This window comes from Exophiala dermatitidis (genome assembly GCF_000230625.1).
Source record: "Exophiala dermatitidis NIH/UT8656 unplaced genomic scaffold supercont1.6, whole genome shotgun sequence".
NCBI classification, from domain to species: domain Eukaryota; kingdom Fungi; phylum Ascomycota; class Eurotiomycetes; order Chaetothyriales; family Herpotrichiellaceae; genus Exophiala; species Exophiala dermatitidis.
In genome coordinates this window covers 546,678-568,536 of record NW_008751651.1, presented here as the reverse complement: position 1 = coordinate 568,536, position 21,859 = coordinate 546,678, and the positions used below count along the sequence as shown (strand labels likewise).

At 53.0% G+C, this 21,859-nt stretch overlaps 8 protein-coding genes across 8 annotated transcripts; 4 read left to right on the top strand and 4 right to left on the bottom strand.

Annotated features, from left to right (window-relative positions):
• Positions 1-1,627: 1,627 nt before the first annotated feature.
• On the top strand, positions 1,628-2,062 carry HMPREF1120_07036 (uncharacterized protein; the record flags this gene model as incomplete). The annotated part of the gene is made up of 1 exon (XM_009161249.1): positions 1,628-2,062. One exon carries the CDS (start codon positions 1,628-1,630, stop codon positions 2,060-2,062), a length of 435 nt encoding a protein of 144 aa, XP_009159497.1.
• A 975-nt stretch (positions 2,063-3,037) lies between these two features.
• On the top strand, positions 3,038-5,029 carry HMPREF1120_07035 (uncharacterized protein; the record flags this gene model as incomplete). Its single annotated transcript, XM_009161248.1, has 1 exon — positions 3,038-5,029. One exon carries the CDS (start codon positions 3,038-3,040, stop codon positions 5,027-5,029), a length of 1,992 nt encoding a protein of 663 aa, XP_009159496.1.
• Positions 5,030-6,044: 1,015 nt separating this feature from the next.
• On the bottom strand, positions 6,045-8,483 carry HMPREF1120_07034 (uncharacterized protein; the record flags this gene model as incomplete). The annotated part of the gene is made up of 1 exon (XM_009161247.1): positions 6,045-8,483. The coding sequence occupies one exon, from the start codon at positions 8,481-8,483 to the stop codon at positions 6,045-6,047; it is 2,439 nt and encodes an 812-aa protein (XP_009159495.1).
• Positions 8,484-9,633: 1,150 nt separating this feature from the next.
• HMPREF1120_07033 (uncharacterized protein) lies at positions 9,634-10,589 on the top strand. The gene has a single exon (XM_009161246.1). The coding sequence runs from the start codon at positions 9,956-9,958 to the stop codon at positions 10,376-10,378; it is 423 nt and encodes a 140-aa protein (XP_009159494.1). The 5' UTR covers positions 9,634-9,955; the 3' UTR covers positions 10,379-10,589.
• An 840-nt stretch (positions 10,590-11,429) lies between these two features.
• On the top strand, positions 11,430-14,795 carry HMPREF1120_07032 (cystathionine beta-lyase). The gene is made up of 2 exons (XM_009161245.1): positions 11,430-12,055; positions 12,106-14,795. Exons 1-2 carry the CDS (start codon positions 11,837-11,839, stop codon positions 13,279-13,281), a joined length of 1,395 nt encoding a protein of 464 aa, XP_009159493.1. The 5' UTR covers positions 11,430-11,836; the 3' UTR covers positions 13,282-14,795.
• HMPREF1120_07031 (monothiol glutaredoxin) lies at positions 14,006-15,597 on the bottom strand (the record flags this gene model as incomplete). The annotated part of the gene is made up of 4 exons (XM_009161244.1): positions 14,006-14,074; positions 14,295-14,409; positions 14,621-14,719; positions 15,077-15,597. 4 exons carry the CDS (start codon positions 15,595-15,597, stop codon positions 14,006-14,008), a joined length of 804 nt encoding a protein of 267 aa, XP_009159492.1.
• A 955-nt stretch (positions 15,598-16,552) lies between these two features.
• On the bottom strand, positions 16,553-17,932 carry HMPREF1120_07030 (uncharacterized protein; the record flags this gene model as incomplete). The annotated part of the gene is made up of 2 exons (XM_009161243.1): positions 16,553-17,260; positions 17,312-17,932. The coding sequence occupies 2 exons, from the start codon at positions 17,930-17,932 to the stop codon at positions 16,553-16,555; spliced, it is 1,329 nt and encodes a 442-aa protein (XP_009159491.1).
• A 1,118-nt stretch (positions 17,933-19,050) lies between these two features.
• HMPREF1120_07029 (uncharacterized protein) lies at positions 19,051-21,162 on the bottom strand (the record flags this gene model as incomplete). The annotated part of the gene is made up of 3 exons (XM_009161242.1): positions 19,051-19,188; positions 19,238-19,425; positions 19,476-21,162. 3 exons carry the CDS (start codon positions 21,160-21,162, stop codon positions 19,051-19,053), a joined length of 2,013 nt encoding a protein of 670 aa, XP_009159490.1.
• Positions 21,163-21,859: the final 697 nt, after the last annotated feature.

Sequence of the window (21,859 nt, the reverse complement as noted above, 5' to 3'; positions counted from 1 at the left end):
GAAAAGTCACAGCGGCTCTCCCGCTAGAAGCAATGGATCTTGGACTCTGGGTCCAGCTGGATCCTGGGGACTGCCAGTGAGGGATAATCGACTCCTGGACATTCCCTGCAGTGCAGTAGTTTATTATGCTGTAGTACATACCGTACAGTGGGTGCCAATAATGTGGTAGGTTGTTTGGGCGTATTTTCTGATCAATGGAGTCCAGTGTGCCTAGGTAGGACTGTATCGTCAATCAGTCATATACCTTTGTCTAAACTTTCCTAGCAAGACCAAGCCTCCCGCCCTCGACCATCGGACGCATCGGGCCTCTCAGGTTGTGGTCCAGATCCTTGGGACTGCCATGGGGCGGGGATGAAGCATACCTGGGATTTTGTTGCCGTTGCATGCCAGTGTGCATTTGCAGTTACGACTGGTCCAAATTCATAGGAACTTTGGCGTCTCTTCCTCACTGCTGGCGACAGGTCGGTTCCGTTTTTGGGTTTTCGGGGCTTTGAAAGGGTCCCGAGTGAATGGATGAATCCCTGCAGATCACTGGCAGTGCAGGGTCAAGTTGCCCTAATCGGCAGCCGTCGTAAGTGGTAGGGTAGTATCTTCGGAGAGTCCCATGTGACTACCTACCTGGTAAGTATGGACTGGCGATGAATATTGGCATTGCGGCTGATCACAAACTCTGGTTGATTGAGTTCTTTTTCCTCTTTTATCCTGCCATCGGGTCGTAGTTGTCAGCCTGGGCTAGCTACCGTAGGTATCTACTGTAGTACCTAAAATAAGCCAGAGCCAAAGCCAGTCACAGGATTGTATGTGCTGTGCGTAGAGGAGGTACCTTATTTTCGAGGTTTCAAGTCTTGCTTCAGGTGAGGAAGTTAATAGTCACTGTTGCACGTGTCCGTACGTAACTTTCTTTGGATGCGTGGAACCTTTACCTTCGGATTCTGGCGACAGGGAAGACCAAAATTCAAAATCCGGATGATATCTGGTACGCAATGGGAGCAGCTCTGCAGTGCCTGGCTAATATGCTTGTCGAAGAGAAGTCCACGTTCCAAATTGAGAGTGAGGCTGGAGCTGAGAATGGAGCGTGCAATCAGATCACCTGGGGTTGGCTGGTGGGTAAGATAGAGAAGGATTGCAATGAAGCACTCTGGACATCTGCAGTGGAGTGAGTGTATGTGTAGTATATATAAACGGACTGAAGTGCCAGCGACAGAGAGTATGGTCATCCTCAGCAACAGCAACAGCAATAACAACAACAGCAATTGCACAAAGTCGGCAAACACACTCCCTCCCTGTCCAGGTCTTTGTTGTAGACCTACCTAGGCCACCATTTCTCAAGGCATCGATCGAGAAAGACCTGATATTGATCCAAGATCAATATCGATCTTAGCCACACACTGCACTGAACCCACTCAACTCAGTGTCAATCCTGCATATCAACCACTGCAGTTCCAGACGGTCCAGTTCAGCAAGCTGAGATCGTCGAATATCACAATCACGGTGAACTCGGCCAGCATCACACACAAGTCTGTCGGACAGCTCCCCTTCCCAGACGCCAAGGCTTGTTGCAGTGACCTCAAAGTCAAGTCAAGCCATGTCAATCCAGAAACCAGATCATATCCTCGGTTCCCTCATCATGTCGTCTCAACGAGTCTTATCTGGGACAGACTTCAAGTCGACCAGCACGCCTGAGGTCGACGCCGAGCCCAAGGATAGAAGAAAAAAGCGTTGGTGGCAGCCGTGGTCATCGCGGAAACGAATAACCAAAGATTGTCCAGCAGAGATGGACCCTGATGTCTGTAACACCGCCATCTACCGAGTCAATCATAATTGCAGTCAACCGATGATGGCCACGGCAGCTTCTTCTGGCTCAGAGTCATCCACGAGCTGCCGGACCAGCCTATCAGCTGCCTCGACCGAGTGCGTCCGCGCCACGTCCCTCAACGAGGATGACCTCAAGGCTTTGAAGAAGAGAGAGAAGGAGAGCGGTAAGCTTCAGAAACGTCGACATCGGCGTCTGAGGCAGGATTATATTGATGGCTTGGCATTAGGTGGCTCGTGGATACTGTAGGGAACAAGCATGATATATCGTCGAAAGATCAATTCGACAGGAGTTACACTACCTTGATAGCCTTGCTTGCGAGTTTGTTCATGATACAGGAGTCTCCAGAATTATATTCTGCTTTTTTGAAGTCCGATCCTGTCGTCCAAGTGGTTTGTCATGACAGTGGAGTAGACGTGACGGGACGCGTGGCGGAAGCCACTTGGTGCTAGTTATAGGAGGTAGTAAGGGGCAATTGTGTGCTGGTATGGGGCCCCAAGCACGCTGAAGCGTTGGCTTTTATCAATGGATAGGCGGTAGATCGCAGGCGGTCACTGCTTTCTGGGTGGCGGTGGTGAAGCAGGGTACCTAGGACCGTACGTATAGGTTTATGTCGTGTGTACCTTGCTGTGTAGCTGTAATTAGGTGTACACCTCATGCATAGGGGCACCTACGCATCCAAGTGGTTACCGAGACCTGCGCAACAAAAGACACCCCGACGGCTGTCACTCTCCTCAGCCTTTTCCCCTGGAGAGCGGCTTGTGGCTTGTCTCGGTGTGTTACTGCATGTGTCTATCCCCAAGACGACATACGACATCTGATCCTCCGCCAAAAGGACACACCGCACCACGAACTGAACTGCGCTCATCTCGCTCTCTCGACACATACCAGTCTAGGCCTGTTCACTCCTTGCCAACCCCTTCTACTGTCCGGCTCTTCCTTGTCCAATCCAGCCTTCGATCGGACTTTACCTGTGTCTGCGCATCCCCAATAGCGACGACACCATCCTCCCTCCCGGAACCCTCATCGACGGTACCGCGATCACGATCCCATTCCCGCCAAAGCATAGTACCCCGAACCAAGAGTCAATATCCCCTGGCCGTGCACGGAATCACTACATCGTACTCACCCTACCTCAAACCGATTGTAGCTCTCCCTTCGGCCTGACCTCTGGCTCTCCATGTCTTCGACCTCCGATGTCGCGAGTTGGCACCCAGGCCGACCATGAACACCAGTTCCCACCCTGCCGGACTCTACCAATCCTCCACCTTGAATAGCAGCACTTCAACCCTCCGGCCCCGCGCCCCTCGTCTCATATCCTACATCGAAGATGATACGGCCAATGAGGCAACGGCTGTGTCTACGTCCTCCTTATCGACGCCGCAGCGCTTCTCGACGAGCAGGGCAGTTTCCCCTATTGCAGACGTCGATCGAGCGAGATCTACGGATGGTCAGTTAAGAAATAGTGGACGTGTCGGGACAAACACCTCCAGCAGCAGGTCTTCATCCGCTGGGCTTTCTTCAAGAGCCTCCTCCGGTGGTCGTGGTGGAACTCAGGCAATATGGGAACCGTGGTCCTCCATCCAGGGACTGGCCTCAACCCTATTAGGGGATGTACCCGGCCCGTCCAAGGACAAGACAGACAAGCCCTTCAAGACTCCGGTCTGGATGAAACAGGACAAACGCTATGGTTCTAAACAGGGAACTTCACAATGGGGCCCTAGCTCCGAAGCCTCAAGCGGACGGCCGGCCTCCAACACAGCTCAAGCAGCAATTGAAGAGAGACAAGCACTGGTGCAGGCAAAGAGAAGGGAGGCACTCTTACTCGCCAATGCAACGGAAGGACGTGACAGCTCAGGACGCTACAAAAGGAGAGACTCGGACGCAGGCTTGTCGTCCAATGATGCAAGTAAACAATCCGACTCGGAGGGCGAAGCTCTAGTATACCTGCACAAAGTCGAGAAAAACGATACCATGGCCGGCGTCATCATCAAGTACAATTGTCAAGCCGAGCCATTTCGAAAAGTCAATCGGTTCTGGCCGAACGACAACATCCAAACGAGATCACACGTGTTGATACCGCTGGAAGGATGTACGGCAAGGGGTAGAAAGGTCGACAGTCCTTACTTGGCTCGCGAGCTGGCCTCCGAATCTGAATTCGGTGAAGCAGCATCGACATCGACGGCGACTAATGGCCCATCCGTTGCTGCCGTCAATGGACTTCACCCGCCGGCGCCGGCGTCAGGCATTTCGAATCCCTCCAATCCATCATCTCTCATCACTTCCATGTCCGAAGAGACAGAATACAGACACGACTCCTGGGTCATGCTTCCGAATTTTAAAGAACCTGTAGAGGTTGTGCGCGTTCCCCGGCGCGCCCTAGGATACTTCCCTCGAGCCCGACGGAAATCGAACGCCACAACAGCCGCCGATATATCCACGCCCACAACACCAAAGACATCTTTCGACATGCTTCGTCATCCGCCGACCCACGCGGCACAGACGAGCGCTTCTCTCAACACTTCCCCAATCCGCCGGCCAGGCATGCCCTCTCGCCTCGGCTCCGCCTCCTCACTTAGTGGACGACAACGCTCCTTCAGCCTCGCTGCAGGACATTCATCGTCCTCATTTGCCGACGCGCTCCGCGGACCCGGGGGCGTTGGGAACCTCCGCGGCCTCCGCACCGAAGTCGCCAAACCCGGGCCCGCGGACGATCCGCTCAACCGCAAACTGGCCCAATATCTGCCCGACTTGTTGCCTCCTCAGCAGGATCCAACTACTGTTACTCCTCCGCGGACGACAGCATTCCATCTCCGCCTAGCCACTCCGCGGGCCACCACTCCGCGTGCAAGCACGGATTCCATGCGCAGCACACGCTCTAACAGTTCCGGCCTCGGCGACGTCGGCGGCGCCATCGAAGGCTGGGTCAGAAAAATGGCCGGAGGAGGAAACAAAAGAGAAAAGGGCGGCGGCGTCGCCGCAGGCGTCGACAAACTCGGCGATCTTATCGAGTTGGAGACAAATGCAAATGATACTAGTGGTGCTTCTGGCCAGCAGCAGGGGTCCAAAGCCACGGCGGCGGCATCCTCGTCTGCGTCTGTGTCAGCGACAGAGGAAGCGCTGCTGAATGAACGCTTCCCTCTCCGCGGTCGAGTTCGACCTGCATATACCACGGCGACGACAAGTTCGTCGTTGGCCAAAGATAAGGACGCCTGATCATCATTGTATTGGCCAAGCGGAATCAAATCGAGATGAGCAAGCCTGCCCTTGTTGACCTCTGGTCCACCCACCCCACGGACCAACCAACTTTATTGTCTTTGTTCGGTGTTGGCTTCCTCTACATCTTTTTGTATGCGTGCGTGTTCCTATGTGTGGGACTGGGATCAAATGTGGTTTTGGGATGGCCGCGAAATCCCCTTAGAATAGGTAGGTAGAGTACCAACTAAGTTATACACACACCTATATATACTACCTTGTGTGGTACTCCAGGTACCTACCTGTACGTTGGGTACTCACTCCACTACCTTATTGTCTAATGCCGTCATACAGTAACAATATCTCCTCTGTTTCTCTTTGTGCAAGCACCCAGGGCCTCCTCTGTTTCTCTTTGTGCAAGCACCCAGGGCGGGGGTTGTCCTTGAGCGTACGAAGTGACGATTATACTGTCGATAGCTACTAGTACTGTACAAAAGCTGTAGCTAGGCTAACCTTGCCTTTCTCAAATTAAGATGAATCTGGCATGGATATCGAGATTGGCTGGCAGATGATATTGACGCCCATGGGCGGAGAAGAGGCTCTATCTATCTATCTCTTCGGGCTTGGCTGCCTCGCGGATGACCTGTGTGTGACCTATGGACCTGAGGTAGGTATACTAATTAGGTATTCAACTAGTACATGGTCTTTCTGACACGGCTGCACTCTTTCTCACTCTCACTCTCTCCCTCTCGCCGTGGAAACTTTGGATTTCGACAACAATGCAAATTCGCCAATATCAACTGTAAATATTGTCTTTTGGCCGTTGATTTCTTGACAAGAACGGAAAAAAGACAAGTTCAAAACAAGGCGGGAACGAAAATAGAATGAAAGCTATTTAAAAAGAAAAAATGGAAGTGGGTAGATAGCATCGTAGGCGGGCATGGGAATATCTTTGGGGTGTTGTTTGAGTGATGGCACGCTCCTGTACAAAAATCTCCATCAAATTCGATCAATCCTTTTTCGAGCCCTCGATCAACTAGTTCCACCCCAAGCTGTTCTCGGCCATCACGGGCGGACTAATGTAGGTCCGACCGCTTCGGGCAGAGTTGCTGTGGTCGCTGTTCCGCGAAGTTCGTCCACCAAATCGAGTGCCGTAACTGCCGCGTCCACCAGCAGCCATCAGGTTGGATTGTTCGGCTGCTCGAGGAGCCTGGCCCGATGTCATGCTGCTTGACCTTTGGTGGCCAGCCTTTTTCTTTCGGTATCTGCGGGCCACAAGGAACATGGCGGCTCCGTAGACAGCGGCACCCGCAACGGCGCCGACAGCGATCCCTACAGATGACGGACGGATAGGTGAAGTGTCCGAGTCTGATGAGCCGGGAGAACCGTCATCGGACTTGGCAGTGTTCGAGGTCGTGGCAGCGGTATTGGCCGAGTTGACTGGTGTACCCGCGCCAGCAATGGCAGATCCTGGTAATACCGGAATGGAAGGATCAACCATGCCCATCAGCGTGACTACGGAGGGGTTCGAGTTCTGGTACAGGGCTGAGTTCGGGTTCAACAACTCCATGGACAGTGTATCGACTTTGCTTGCTGGAATGTAAGCCATGGCCAAAGTGGTGATGTAGTCCAGAGTGGCCAAAGTGTTGTACGGTTGCAAGTATTGCATAACCACTTTGTCCAAATCAATTCCAAGCCCATGCGAGATACCAACTGGAAGGTAAGCAAAGATCTGGGAGACTGCAGTCGACGAGCTGACGACGAACTCATAGTTCAGAGAGTAGGCAAAGCCGATCTGGATCAGAGTCGAGTTCTCCGGCGCATTAGGAACGCCACCCTCAGGTTGAATGACCTTGGGAAGAGTCGTCGGAATTACGGCAACCGATGTCGACGTGGAATCAGGAGGCGTTACCGTGGATGTTGCAGATATGATGCTCGATTGTGGTGTAAGCACCGTAGCTGAGTCTGTTCCAGTGGGCGCGATGGTGTTGACAGGGGCACTTGACGTCGTGGGCACAGTTGTGGGCACAGTTGACTGTGTAGTAGGTTCATTCGACGTAGCTGGCAATGTCGGCGACTCAGTTGTCGTAGCTGGAGGTGTGGTGGAGTTCCCAACATTCTGTGGAGTTATCGAGGCGGTTTCAGTGGGGGTCACTGTAGGAGTCTCACTCGTAGTGACTGAGCCAGTGTCGGTCGCGGTATTAGTCGCAGACAGAGTTGCTGTATCCGTTGGAGTTGTTGTAGGAGGCGTGGTGGTAGTGCCGTTATTCCCGTTATCTGCGGGAAGAGTTGGTGTGGTGACAGTGTTGGTATCGGTCGGTGTTATGGTATTGGTGTCCGTCGGCGTGATAGTGTTGGTGTCCGTTGGGGTAACGCTTCCAGTGTCCGTAGCGGTTGCGCTGCCCGTGTCTGTGGGAGTGACGGTATTGGTGTCCGTCGGGCTGACCGTCACTGTCGGAGACACAGAAGCAGTGTCCGTCGGAGTGGTAATAGTGTCCGTTGGCGTTGCTGTGTCTGTAGGAGTAAAGGTGAACGAATCCGTAGGTGTAATTGTAGCGGTATCAGTCGGAGTCTCCGTAGGCACAGTATCGGTGATGATAGGTGTTGACGAACCGGTGGCGGTATCAGTGGGGAAACCAGAGAATAAGTCTGAAGTCACATCGGCAGTGTTGCTAGTTGTAGTGACGCCCGAGTTTGCGGAGCTCACCTCTGATGCAATGTCTGATGCAACCGAAGCGGCAGAAGACAATGCAGATGAGATCGACGCGACATCTGTGCCTGTGGCTGTCGCAGCAACCGATTGCAGGGAGCTAGCAACAGACAGGATGGACGTTGCCGCGTCGCTGGCAGAGGCGAGTACGGAAGATGCCGAATCGGTGGTCGCACCAGTATTGATGTCGGTTGCCGTGGCAGTCCCTGTCGCACTGTCGGTAGCTACAGTGCCGGTGATGATAGATCCCAAACCCAGCGTGACTCCCTCTTCACTGTCTGTCGGGCTTGCAGTAGCGGTATCCGTAACCGTAGGAGATAGACCAGTTCCCGTTGTCGGAGTAGCACCAATGATGCCGCCACCAAATGGAAGGGTTGGTGAGGCAGTGGCAGTATCCGTGGGCGTAGGAACGAGAAAAGGGTTAGGCTCCAGGCTCGACTGCTGGCTAGAAGCCTGGTCAGTCACCGAAGCATCAGTGGCTGCTGGTGTTGCTGTTGGTGAGATGGCCGATGCTACTCCTGACAATACATCTCCCAGTGTCGATAGGAGGCTTCCAACCCCCGAATCCGGACTGCTAGAACTGCCCGTGTCTGAAGTAGTATCCGCGGTGGTGGTGTTTGCGAACGACGTGACCTGTCTCTTAACAGCCTTCGGAAAGTAGTACCTAGGCCTCAAATCTGAACGTCGTGGATGGGATGCAGGAACCGCTTCAGCGAAAGATATCGCAACGACGGCGGAAAACAGAGTGACAACCGAGACCTTCATATTGTAGTTGTCCTTGGTTAAAGAGCTTCTACCGAATTTGTCAGTACAAATATGCCACCTCTGGGGTCGGGAGCACCAACGTGAGCGGTCTCCTTCGAACGAGTGTATGGGTTGAGCGTCTAGATGAAAAGAGTGGATAGGATCAATTGACCCTGAAGATTTGGTGAGCGTAGAACCGTCCCAACGAGTCTCCCAGTTGTATTGTCTTCGTCCCTCGACAGACCCAAGAGCGGACCGCAGCGCGAAGTACTGGCACGAATATGTTTGGAGCCGTCTTTGTTCCCAGAACGTCTTCCAATTAAAGAACCCAATTGAATGTTGCTGAGCGTTCTTTGACCTAAAATTATCCGAATACGGCCAACAAAGACTGCTGTGGTAGCTTATACGCTTTCTCGAGGGTTGGACCAGCCAATTGATCAAGACACAAAGTCGCTGCTGAAGAGTCTACTCAGGACTCGTCGATCGGTTCGAGGGCGCGGCAAGGGGTCAGCGGGCTAGCAGGATTTGTGACGCGGCAGCCGTAGGTGACCGAGATCAAATATGTTCAAAGGAGCGCAGTCGAGTGTTCAACAAGAAGAATATCGAATGAGTGAACGCGAGCAACGGGGGCGCCGTGCTGGCAAACTGATCGCAAACGCGAGACTGAAGGCGTGCCGTCAAGGCAAAGTCGACAAGTCGATGGAGGAGTTATCGGTCGCAGAACGAGAGGCGGCGACCACGGCGACGTTGACGGATCATCGAGGCTCAACGGGAGGATGTGGGAGGCGGAGGGTAGGTGGTGAGGAAGATCAGAGAAGTAAACAGGCGAGAAATGAAGGCATTCTGGTCGCTGGCAGAGGTGGTTTAGCCTGGCGGAGGCCGTAGGAAAGGAGTAGTTGAGGACGTGGCTGCGGGCTACTCGAAGCGCAGGGTTAGGAGGGTGCTCCCGCGCGAACAAGGACCCAGCGCTGTTGTGGTCAGAAACATTCCCATACGGTATCGGGCTAAGCGCTCTGAGCAGTGATCGGAGGCTAAAGGGGGCTTTGACCAGTGGCTGCAGCTGGCGCTAGCCTGTGCCGGCATAGGCTGTTTACTGTCATACGGCAGCGTTACTGACACGCCTGACTGCGCCCTTCATCGAGGCTCCTTTGGGGCTCCAGCCAATTTCAATGCGCAATCTCGTTCCCACTGCCGTTGATAACTTTTACAATGGCGTGCCTCTCCATCCTTCAACTTGTTGACATTAACTAGTCCGACGCGACCAGAGCTGCATTCGCTTCGACCAGCTCAACGGCGAAGAAGAAAATGGCAAGATAACATCTCGGCTACTGCACCCATGATTGCTCTACAGCTGTAGGCCGCTGGACGACGAGACTTTGCTCGAGACAATTGCGCCTCCAACTGCCACCAGAGCGTGACCTGGAACTGATGAAGCAGTCAGCTTTGGGACTCGCCGAAGCGTGTCCTGGTCCAAGTGTCCGACGCCGGACAGCATGCGTGGCCCCGTGGCACAGAGCCAGCGAAGAGAACTAGCACAAGGCGGGAATTTTAGTGTGGTCGCTCTGCTAGTACTACGACCTGACTGTGTGAAGCAGGGCAATTTCAGGGTCAGGAACCAGGAGCCCGCAACGTGTCAGCCAGACGCCGTCGACCTGACTTGGCGGCACCGGTCGCCTCGAGTGGTTCGGTGGCATTGGGCAAAATTCTCCATCTGCAGCCTCGTTGGCAATCTCGGCCGCCAGCCTCCACAATTCGGGTGCCAGTCGTGGTGGCTGATACCAAGCTTGTCACTTTGCTATGGTACTGCAGATGCAGTACGTCAAGACACGGTAGAAATGCAAACATCCCCGTTGCACGTTGTCCCGAGTTCTGCATCTTGTTGCATGGCGGACGGTGCATTGGTGAATTCCCCTTAGATTCATTCCGGTGGTCAGGCCCAGCGCGTAACTCAAGCAAGGAAGAAGCATTTCTCAGTATGCCGACATGGGGGCACCGGCCCCGGTGGCCGACTTGCCGGATTGTTTCATTCAGGGGTAAACCACAGGCCTGGAAGAGCCACTCTTCACCAGGCCGAGCCTTGTATCCCTGCTTGTGGTGCGAACTAGAATGCGATCGATGCTCAACCTGCACGGATTTCGTGCTCAAAAATACCACGCCGTCAAGGTCAATGCGCTGCTGACGGAGACGCGTGGTATGGTATTTTGGGTCCGAGTGTCGTGCCTCAGTGTTTCACATTAGAAGATGCCTCATCGCACTGTCGTAGATCGGCATACTATGTAGTTTGCGTGTTTTAGACTTGAAGACCAACAAAGGTCCGTTCACCTTGCTGCGAGCTGTATCGCGTGGTCACGACATGCAGGAGGGTGATCATCTCGGAGTCGCATACCGACAAAATGTGTATGCAAATCTACCACGAAATCAGTATGGATACAGCCCTTAGCAGCACTGTTCTGCTTGTATTCCTGCGATCGAGAGTCCAGCATGGAACCCTGGCGATTGCAGGATGATAATCCGGAACCGCGATTCTTCTGGAATGTATAGTAGTAGCATGGCGGTCTACAAGGCTCTACTAGTAGTAGTGGACACAAGCAGCGTTGCTTGTCACCGAGCTGCTTCTAGCATAACGTGTGCAAAGCACGAAGCACGCAAGTTTAGATACACAATGTAGGCACAAGAGTCTCATAATTCTATGCAGAGTGAAGCTGAGACGCCTACCATCTTGACTGTGTATCGTTGGAGTTCTTGTACTAGCTGGTGACAGGATGAGCCTTTGAATATATATTATCCAGGGGTTGGGATAGCAGCATTCAGAGATAGCCACCTACGTTGGAGGGTCAAGAAGCTGCGCTCAAGGCAGGTGGAAGTGAAGGCGTCTTATGCTTGAACCGGCTGGGTACAACTCTTATAAGTTATTATCCTCTTACTACTCTGTACATTATTGTACTAAACCGCAAGGTACCTACCTAGGTACCTACTACTGTACAGCGTAGGTACAGAAGTGTAGTAATAGTACAACAGTGTACAATGTACCTTAGTTATCACTGCAGCGCTTGCCCCCAGCCTGCGAGCACGTCATGCGACACTTGCTCCTACTGACTGGTCCTGCGCACGCTCTGAACTGCCGGCTGCTCCACACAACTGACTCCCTCCCTCCGGGCTGGTTCTCGCCCGCCGTAACGACACCTCCAAGTCGACATTTGAGCTTTTTCGCTCTTGACTCTTCGTCCGCATGCTGCACAATTCACGTTCTGTTCCCCAGAAACCTGCGAGTATCATCGGTCGTCCGGTCCTCCTTTGATCGCACATGTCCTTGAGCATCCTCATTTCCAATCTTCAAGTCGTCGAGCTCATCCCGCCATTCGCCCGCCGCCACCATGTCTGAGTCAGGTTCTTCGTCCACACCGCCCTTGAAGGACCCCAAACTCAGCGCGATGAGCAAAGCTTTTGCTCGAGTCGACCTCGACGGGCATGACCTGCCGCCGTCGCCTGCACCCTCTAGCCCCCGAGGCTCCCGTCAGTACTCCATTGCAACGCAGCTGGTCTACTCCGAGGGCAATGACCAGTATAACGCAAGCAGTGTCCCCATTTACCAGGTTAGCTCTGACGTTCTTGGACATATGAAGCACAAGCTGACAGTCGACAGTCTGCTACCTTCAAGCAAACCTCTGCTAGCGGAGGCGCTCAAGACTATGACTACACGCGTAGTGGAAACCCTACTCGCACACACCTTGAGAATCACCTGGCGAAGATCATGCGTGCGAAGCGAGCCCTTGTTGTATCCTCCGGGATGGGTGCTCTTGACGTATTGACTCGTCAGCTTCGACCCGGCGACGAGGTCGTGACAGGCGACGACCTGTACGGGGGCAGCCACAGATTGCTGAAATACCTCTCCACCCACGGTGGCATCATTGTCCACCACGTGGATACCACCACACCGGAAAAAGTGCAGGAAGTTCTCAATGAGAAAACCGCCATGGTTTTGCTCGAGACACCGACAAATCCATTGATCAAAATCGTGGACATCCCCACGATTGCCAGCATGGCGCACGCCGCCAACCCATCGTGTATTGTGAGCGTGGATAACACCATGCTTTCCCCACTCCTTATGAACCCGCTGGAACTGGGGGCAGACGTTGTATATGAGTCAGGCACGAAATATCTCTCGGGCCACCATGATCTCATGGCCGGAGTGTTGGCCGTCAACGACGAGGCTCTTGGTGAGAAATTGTATTTCACCATCAATGCTTCCGGTTGCGGCCTGGCTCCGTTTGACTGTTGGCTGTTAATGCGGGGAATCAAGACCTTGAAGGTCCGCATGGATGCGCAACAAAGCAATGCCATGATGATTGCCCACTTCCTCGAAAATGCCGGGTTCAAGGTTCGATATCCTGGACTGAAAAGTCATCCTCAGTACGACCTTTTCCATTCCATGGCTCGCGGACCCGGTGCGGTCTTGTCTTTTGAAACTGGCGATATCCAGTTGTCAGAGCGCATTGTGGAGTCTGCCAAACTGTGGGCCATCAGCGTCAGCTTCGGCTGCGTCAACTCTCTCATCAGCATGCCGTGCCGCATGAGTCACGCCAGCATCGACGCCAAAACTCGCAAAGAACGAGGGGTCCCCGAGGACTTGATTCGTCTCTGTGTTGGCATTGAGGACGGCGAGGATCTCTTGGATGATTTGCGCAGCGCTTTGGTGCAAGCTGGAGCGATGAACGTTACCCTTGATGGCATCTATGCAAAGAATGCCACTGTTGCTGATGAGCATCCTGAAGAAGGGGAACATCTTGCCGCAGAAGCCGCCGCCATCAACGAGCCCTAAGTCGGCGATCCACCTGCATCATGTTACAACTCGGAAACCTCACTACTTGAGACAGAGCAGTTAGGAAGGGGTTATAGAGCTTGGCGTGTGATATTGAAGGCAAAGGATGGCCACTTTTGAATCACCCCAGCTAGAAGGGCGAGAAAAAAGCAACCATTACAACATCCTACGATATAAGCATAGCATGACACGGTGATGTGGTGTCATTTGCTATACGGGGGCGCAAAACTAACCTAGTGTTTTGGAGCAGCTTTTTGGTTTAGAGTTTATCATGTTTTGACTCGTTCATATCACGAAGCTGCTCGACATAGAAAAATCGGGACAAAAAATCGGGACACCAGGTGAATCTAGATGTTCCGTCCGTTCATCATAAGGTTCCAATTCCCTTGATTGATGTCGATAGCTTTTCGAGGTCGGAAGCCTGAACAAAATTCCTCGTTCCGTAGGGGAACCACATGCCTGAAGTTGACCCGTTTTCACTTCTTTTCCACCGCCCGCGGATGTCACTTCATATGATGGTGGATTGTGTCATGTCAACCATTCTGCCTATGCCGGAGCCGGAAGTAGATCCCCCGGCCGAGTCGATGCCACATAGTGCCAGTGGCGGCAGGCTAAGCTTGCTTGCTTGCTTGTCGGGTTCAAGTTGACTTATTCGCCTTCCTTGGGCTATGCTCCGAGCTGCAGCGCGGCACAGCACATATAACCACTTCAACTCTCTTGGACCCTAAGAGCTAGGAGCGGGCGCGGCAAACGGTTTGAAAAAGTCCGGATCGGCTTCCAACTCTTCTCGGACCTGTTGCAAAAACGGAAAGCAGGCATTGTCAGCCGATGAAATGGAATATGCCAGGTTTAATCATGGTATGGCGAGGCGAGGCGTCCGTCGTTTTAGTGGACGAAACAAACTCGAAATTGCGCTGCATCCGTTGTAAAGAGGAAGCTCGGCGGACCGGCGCTCAGGATGGAAAAGAAAAGGAAGGGGGTTTTGAGGGGGAGAGATTAAGAGATAGACGTACAATATCCAAACCACCGACCAGTTCGCCGTTTGTATACAGTTGTGGGAAAGTGGGCCAATCCGAAAAGACCTTTAGACCTTCGCGGACATCGTTATCGGCTAGGATGTTGAAGAACCTGGAACGGAGAGACATGAAGAATTAGCATGCCATTCATTACCACATCAGTCCAATAACATGGCAATATGATAGCAATCCTCGAGCCAGGCTTGCGCCAGGAAAGGTTCGGTCTCCAAGTCGTGAGTCACACTTGTTGAGCCGCAAGGCGAAAAAAAGCAGTAAAGGACAAGCAGTACTCCTGGCAGCAGAAGTTATGGCATAAAACGTACCCGTATTTAACTTGATTCTCTCGCAGGATGCTGACGAGCTGTCGACTGAACCCGCACTGCGGAGCACTCGGCGTTCCTTTCATAAAGAGCATAACTGGTCTGGAAATAGGGACGAAAGCGTCAGTGTCAGTTTTGGTTTCCAATCCAGTCCCAAAAAAATTAAAGTACATTTGAAACAAAAAGGCTGTGTCTTTCTTTTCCATGGCGATATGGGGGATTCGAGTCCGTATATCATCCATCAGATCTGGCGACTTCTTTTCCCGGGACTCGTGTCAACCCCACCATATCAAATGCTGGTTTTGTTCATATACCATGGCGCCGCCCAGGTAGCCAGCAGTACTTGCAGCGCCAGCCTATACCAAGAGAAATCCCATGGTGACCATCCCGACCGTAGTAATACGTCACATAATGATAGAACGGACAGGACAAAAGACAAGACAAGACAAAGAGACTTACGCAGCTTTAACCAACTTCGCCAATCTCTCATTCAACTCGTCCTGGGACTGCTGGACATCTGCTCCGGACGTCGCCGTCGTCATCGAGGATTGTTGTTTCGTAGCATCAGCATTGCCATTCGCCTGCGGCGGCGCAGTGGCCTGTAGCTGCGGCGGGATCCCACCACCGGTCCCGGTCCGGCCAGCACCAGCATATTTCTCAACCACGGCGCGAACCTTGGCGGCGTCGCTGCCGCTGACCGTCTCCAACACCTTTCCGTCCCGTTGTAGCACCAGGAACGGCACGGCCGTCACATCGTATGACTCGGAGACGTCGGCGAGTTCTTCGGCGTTGATGGACAGAAACCGAATGTCCGAGTCGGCTGGGTATGTGGAGGCGAGGGTCGTGAGGATCGTGTTCATCTGTGCGCATGGCGCCGCCCAGGGTGTGTGGAAGTATAAGACGAAGAGGGTGGTGGGCGAGGCGGTTTTGATGATTTGCTCGAAGCCGGCTTCGGAGTCGACCTCTGTGAGGCTTGCCATCCTGGACTCGACAGTTGCTGATGTGCTGTAGGCGGAATGAGCAGTATGAGAAGCGGAAACAGGGGCTGGGAATTCTAGAGGCGTATAAAATCGGTGCGGATCGTGGATGGATGGATGGATGGATGGATGGTGATTAACAATTCTACGGTAGTTGTGGTATAATCTGATAAATGGCCGACCTGCGGGTGGACTACAACCACTACTAGTCCTGTCAGTCTGGACTGATCATGATTTTCTCCCGCGATTTGTTCCGATGACGCGATCCGCTCAATCGCAATCGGCCGCCCGCCACTAGACTGATTTGGGTCATCTCAGCCTTGCCGGACTCGGAGCCTTGGAAAACAGAACATGAAACATGTGCTTCTGTTCACCCGCCAGTGATGCTTTCATTCGTTCATTAAGGCAATCCAAAGAGAGCAGCTTGTCGCTCGCTTCTCCACGGAGCACACCTACAACATTGTATATCTCATTCGTTCGATTTTCCGGAGACTGTTAGAGCTGGGCATTGTTTCCTCCAGGCCACGGGACAGCCTCAGAACTTGCTGATGGAGAAATAAATAAACTGAATGCCCTCTGTGTGATCACAGCACATCCAAAATTGGGTATTGATCTGCTTGATGGTGCTCTCGGCGCCTCGCACTTCCGTGTAGTAGAAATGATGGCATAGTTTTCAGTTCTGTTGGCCCAAACCGGAGGCACCTCTGCACAGCACTTTGTACGGCCTCGTCATTCTCAGCCATCGTTATCGGTATGGTCATTACCAAAAGGTCTCGCAGACTCGGAAGGGCAAGCTATCCATCATCTTCATCGTCACCGTGCCTCCGGCGCTTCGCATTCCTTGAGCACGTTTGTGGTGGTCAATTGACACGAATCAACAGCCAATCGCTAGCAACGGTGGAAGCGTTTGAGACCCCTGCGTGGGCGAGGAATAGGTAAAGAAGGAGCCCGCTCGCATCTACCTCCGCCACTCTCCTCGGCCTCTCATGAAACCTTCGATAGATCTCCATACCTCTTCAACAGTCTCTCTATCCCTCCATCTCCTGGAAGCCCTGGTGTCTTGATCTACATTGGCGCCATGAGCTCGCTCGTCCCATCTCTCCACCGCGAAGGTCTTGACACTGCTGCCCCAGCCCTTGACTTCCGACGGGATTGGTAAACCTTTCTCCCCTACATAAATGCCTAGAACGTGGCCAAAAAGCTCTTGTGGCTCCCTCCACTTGTACCCTCGAAACTGCCATATCTGGCCGGTGGTGAAGACTGCCACGACACGGGACCAGTAGTCAGGCTTGAACTGCTCTGGAGAGTCAACAAGGATAAACCGGTACGGCTTTTCGCTAAGGGAATGAAGAGTCCGGGTGATATGCAACAGATTGGCCGTCGTTTGGGACGATAGTGTCGGGTGATCAGGTGGAACGTAGAGGCCCGAGTCCAGGAAGGTCTTGATATTTGACATTCGGAGCAGTGAGGAGGCGGAGGGGGACAGGAGGATGATAGGATCCGATCGTTTCGACGAGACGGCGGAGGGCATAGGTTTTGAAATACCCGCTGCTGGGCGAGCAGCCAGTGCTGCAGACTTGGAAGGCTGGCCAGGTCTGTTTGACGAAGGGACGCCTTTACGTCGTCCAAGGAACGTCTCTGCGAACTTGCGCACATGGGAGAAATCCTAAGGTAAACGTCGTTAGCTACAGTGCCTCAAAGTGGCTGACACCCTTACCGTAGGCTTGATTCCCCTCAAGACAGTGTTATGATCGCCCATTTTTCGTTCGCCATTGTAGATTGCTTGAAGCCTGGCATCAATGACCTTGACGGGTCTTCCGCCCACAGTCTGCGTGACCCCAACGCCTGAGCCGCCAACGGTAGGAACAGCAGCACCACCTGCTACATCTGCAGCCCTGTTGGCAGCATCTCCCACCGCAGCACCCTCGACGGGTTTGATGTATTCCGACTCTTCGGACGCGCCTTCTAGCCAAGTAATCAAATCCAGACGTTCCACAAAGACCAGGTTTCGGATCTTCTGCCCCTCTGGTAACTGTTTATCCAGTTCCGCTGCGAGCGCAATGTATTCCGGCACTGTGACATCTTTGTGCTGCCATGCAAAGAATATGCTACGCAGGTCCACTTGAGCCGTGTCTGGTGTGGTCGACGTAAACCGCGTTCCTGTGTCCAACGGAAGGCATAGTGGTGTGGGATGGGTGAAATATAGGTGTGTCGCTTCAACAAAAGAGTCTGTTCGGTTTGCTTCGGCCGTCGCTGGATCTGAGGTTTTGGTCAGGGTGGGCGGTTTCCCTGCCGCGATCGAATTCCGCAACAGCTGCAGCACGTCTGTGGTGGCCATCCCAGCAGGATGGATCGCGAGCGCGAGATTGATTGGAAAGTAATACGTCTATTACATTCCTTGAAGCAGATCACGCTCGACTATCGGGACATGTCAAGTACAACGTTGTAGATGGTGAAGTGCTAAGGTCGCTTTTTGTTTAACGTGTCGCAGCGGAAGGACAAACGATGTCTCGGTCTTTCCTCAATGCGGGAAAGGATTAATTATTCTCCGAGAAGCACCTGCCTATCCTCCCTCTCAGCCTCATCACTTCACCAGCACATCTGGAGCGCCCACACGTTGTGTTCTGGAAATACATGTGCATGCCTCTCAAACCGATTGTGTTCATGTAACCTCACTACTCAACGGGTAATCACTTCTTTTCAAGTTGTGCCCGTGTCCTCCTCAAACTAAACGACTCCAACCAATCCAATTGGGCGCCGGGGTAATGCAGACGATGGTATTCCTCGGGACAATAGTCCAGGTGAAATTACACATCTGAGGCTATTCTCTACGAAGATGTATTCGAACAAAGTTAGGTAATCGCAGCCAAAGAGGCAGATGTGTTTCAGAGAATCATGATCAGCTCTGGGTTATTCAGCTCTCTTTCCAACGCAGCTATTCACGTCCTGACATCCCGATGGGCTCAGGTGATTATTGTGTCTATCCAGCAACATGGGGGCAAATCAAGCCCATATTCATGCCTCTCTGAAGCCCGTTTGTTTTGTTCATCTTCCTCCGACTGGGGTATCTTTCCAATGCAAATGCTGAATGGAGAGCACAACGCTGAAGATGCTGCCGAGGAAAGTAACAAACCCACCACACACCATGTAACCACGCTATGCAGAATTCATACATGCAGTAAATGAAGCAGACACCACCCGAGGTAAAGCTCTATGTGCGTCGATTTCGAAGACCTCCAGTCATCTGGCGCAGGAGCCAGTCTTCACAATATGCGACTCTGACCAGCAGTGTAGATCAGCAGAACACCATCAGGATTTTGTGCACTTCATCCGCGGTGAGAGCTGAGTTTCGCATGTCGATAACATTTCGAGTGCGGTCGCCGACCGAATCGTAAATATGTGCTCCGTTTTTTCCATCCACAAAGTGTAGAAAGTCTTTCAAGGCGGAAAGGAAACCTATGTCCGTGTATTAGATCGACTGACCCCCCTGTCTGGGACCGGAGAAAGTGCGCGGTTGGACCCGATCAAATCGATTTCGTGATCACGAAGTACAGCTGCATGTCGTGGGTCTCGCAGGAATTTTGGCACGGAGTCCTATGCCTCACGTTAGATAGATTCTCGACGCGACCACCTGGAAACTTACGCTCGCCATGAGTTTGAATACTGCGTTTTGCGCAAGCTCGAATAATTCCACCACTTCATCGAGAGATTGTCTCATGGACTCGTCATCGATATTCGTTCGGATCATTCTGCTGTCAAGGCGATTGCGTAAGGAGTGGTCAATATTGAGTTCGGAAGGTGCTCCTGATGCCAGGAAGGAGTTGTAGAGACCTGAAGCAAGTGAATAAGCGCTCGTGGGAAAAGGTGGGTGCAATAAATACCATATGCTGCTGCCAGTGTCTCTCTCACAGGTTCGGGCCTCTCGAGCATCCCTGACTTCTCGAGTTGTCGGTAGTTGTTGGTGAAATCGGTCACGTCGAAATAGAATTGTAAGTTTTCCTCGCACAGCGATTGTCGCAAGAACTCTCGGAAAAGTAACCGGAGCGCAGCGTCTTGCAATATCATATTCAGCCGGCTGACGTTGGAATCTCTGGTGATTCGACCCTTGTCCCTTGTATCATGGCTGTCTTCGCTCTCGATACTAGGTGGTCGGGCAATCCATCCGCAAACTCGCTGTCCTCGTTCTGTGACAGTGTAGATGGCGTGCTTGGTGGGCTGGAAGTAGGTTGACATGGGATTCTGGCGCATATATGCTCTGTCTTCGACAACCGGAGCCATCAGCTGCCACTTGACGAATAGTTCCGCGATCTCAAAAGTCTCTCGCCGATCGATGGTAGTGCAACAATCGAGCAGCCAGTCAGAGGCCGCTCGGCCAGTGAATGTGCTCTGTACGGTCCGGTCCAGCACTCGACGTTCTTTGGCCATTTTGACGCCGACAAGGCCTGTAGCGTAGTCTGATACAGAGTCCGAATCGGATAAGGACGTGGAGCTCTTCAGATTTGGGCCCTCGAGACCCATAAATCTCCTAAAAATGATCTCGATGGTGGCCCTATCCTGGATCAGCTTATCCGTGCTTGGGTCTCTCTCCAGAGCGACGATCTGCATCTGTGCTCGCTTGAGAAGAGGTTCAATGTGACGGGCGTTGATGCCATTCTTGCTGCAGAAACGATGTAGGATTGCCAGGCCTTTAGGAGTGAGCTGCCACACGCCTCCCTTTGTCGGGAACGTGGTGTTACTCTTGGATTCCGCCGACTCTATCAGGCGGGCGTCCACAAACCGTTGACAGACCGAACGTGCCATCTCTTTGGCCATTGAGAAAGTCGTCGTAGTGGTTGTTACTACCCATCTCGAAGGATTCTTTGGATCTGGAATGCGATTGGATTGGGAGAACTTGAGGGATCCGAGATTTGTAATGGCTTCCTCTGACAGGAACGTCTCTTCTACCCTTGAAAATCGTACTCGATGTGGTGTCAGTGGTAAACTGGTGATGAGTGTAGAGAATAAGTCATTGAAGTCCCGGGTGAAGGGCCTCTCGTCATCCGTCATGCGCAGAATCTTGGAAGATGTCTGGTGCATCCGCCCACTGCTCTTGTCCGTGTTCGGCATTGGAGGTGTTGTGGTGCTATTTCTCAGCTCTTCACTGGGCAGAGGCGGACCACTTATCGGACGCAGTTGTGTTGGTCTCTGTAACTCGGGCGAAGTTGGCGAACGGGGAAGATTTGGGCGAGCAGTCTCTGTGGAGGCGGACTTCTTGGTGAGGCTGCTGGAGGAGGTGGCAGACCGTAAACTGGGCGTGGGATTTGTGCCAATGGCAGCCAAATTGGCAAAGGCGTTGGATGTCTTTTCTCTTGCGAGGGATGCGAGCGAGCGTCTGCTTTTGGCCTGGGCGACACTAGCCGTACTGGTGTTGTGCTGATGATGCGGCGAGCGAGAGGACTCCAGACTTGACGAGTTTGAGGTCGGAGGAGGATATTCAGTAGTGGTGGCCGACAAGGTGACCGGGGCAGGCAGGCTCTGAGCGGACGAAGTCATGGAGTCAACAACAAGCGACTCGTTTGACTCGGGCATCGGGAGAAGTAACTGTCGCACAAAAAGAAATGCTCAGGACTTGTTCGGGTTCTGCCAGCATCGCAGAGGACTGGCGGTCGACACCTGGGACGAGTCGCAGAAACGCAGACGAGGGGGCGCAAATCCACAACCCACGAAGAGCCGGGATTGCCCTCACCACGAGACCACGAGGATGTGGAGCAGCTTAGGCCGCAGGGGCTAACCCAGTAGTCGCTCACGGCCCTGGTCCGCCGGCCCTGGCAAGGATGCGAGAGTGGGTAAGGGCGTAATGATTATTCGAGAAAAGTTTGATCCGGAGGCTTGAGTCGGTAGTGGATCTTTAGCCCAGGAGCTGATGACGGGGCAGCCCAAGTGGGTAGACTTTTAGCCGGACTTCTTAACGAGCTGACGGAGGGCTTGGGCGATTGTATGACGGGGAGCGATCTTCCACCACAGGCACTACGGCGTCAGAACTCCCTTTTGAGGTTGGCTTGTGGGCTCTTCTGGTTCAGCAATTGTCTGGTTATTTCGCAACGACTCTTCGTTGGTCCGAGGATGCCTGGGTCGTAGGGCAGAGGCCGGCGTTGTCGATCGAGGAGTTGCAGAATAGGAAACAGTAGGATTCGATCGTGAAGCCAGGATCATGCGAGGCCGCAGCCGAGATTGAGACCGCGGACACTGGCAGTCAGTTTCTTATGCTTGTAAGATCGGATTCGGG

Coding starts and splice junctions, on each gene's coding strand:
- HMPREF1120_07033 (XM_009161246.1), top strand. CDS start 9,956: ATGCGTGGCCCCGTGGCACAGAGCCAGCGAAGAGAACTAGCACAAGGC.
- HMPREF1120_07032 (XM_009161245.1), top strand. CDS start 11,837: ATGTCTGAGTCAGGTTCTTCGTCCACACCGCCCTTGAAGGACCCCAAA. Junction 12,056..12,105: donor GCAGTGTCCCCATTTACCAG/GTTAGCTCTGAC, acceptor GACAGTCGACAG/TCTGCTACCTTCAAGCAAAC.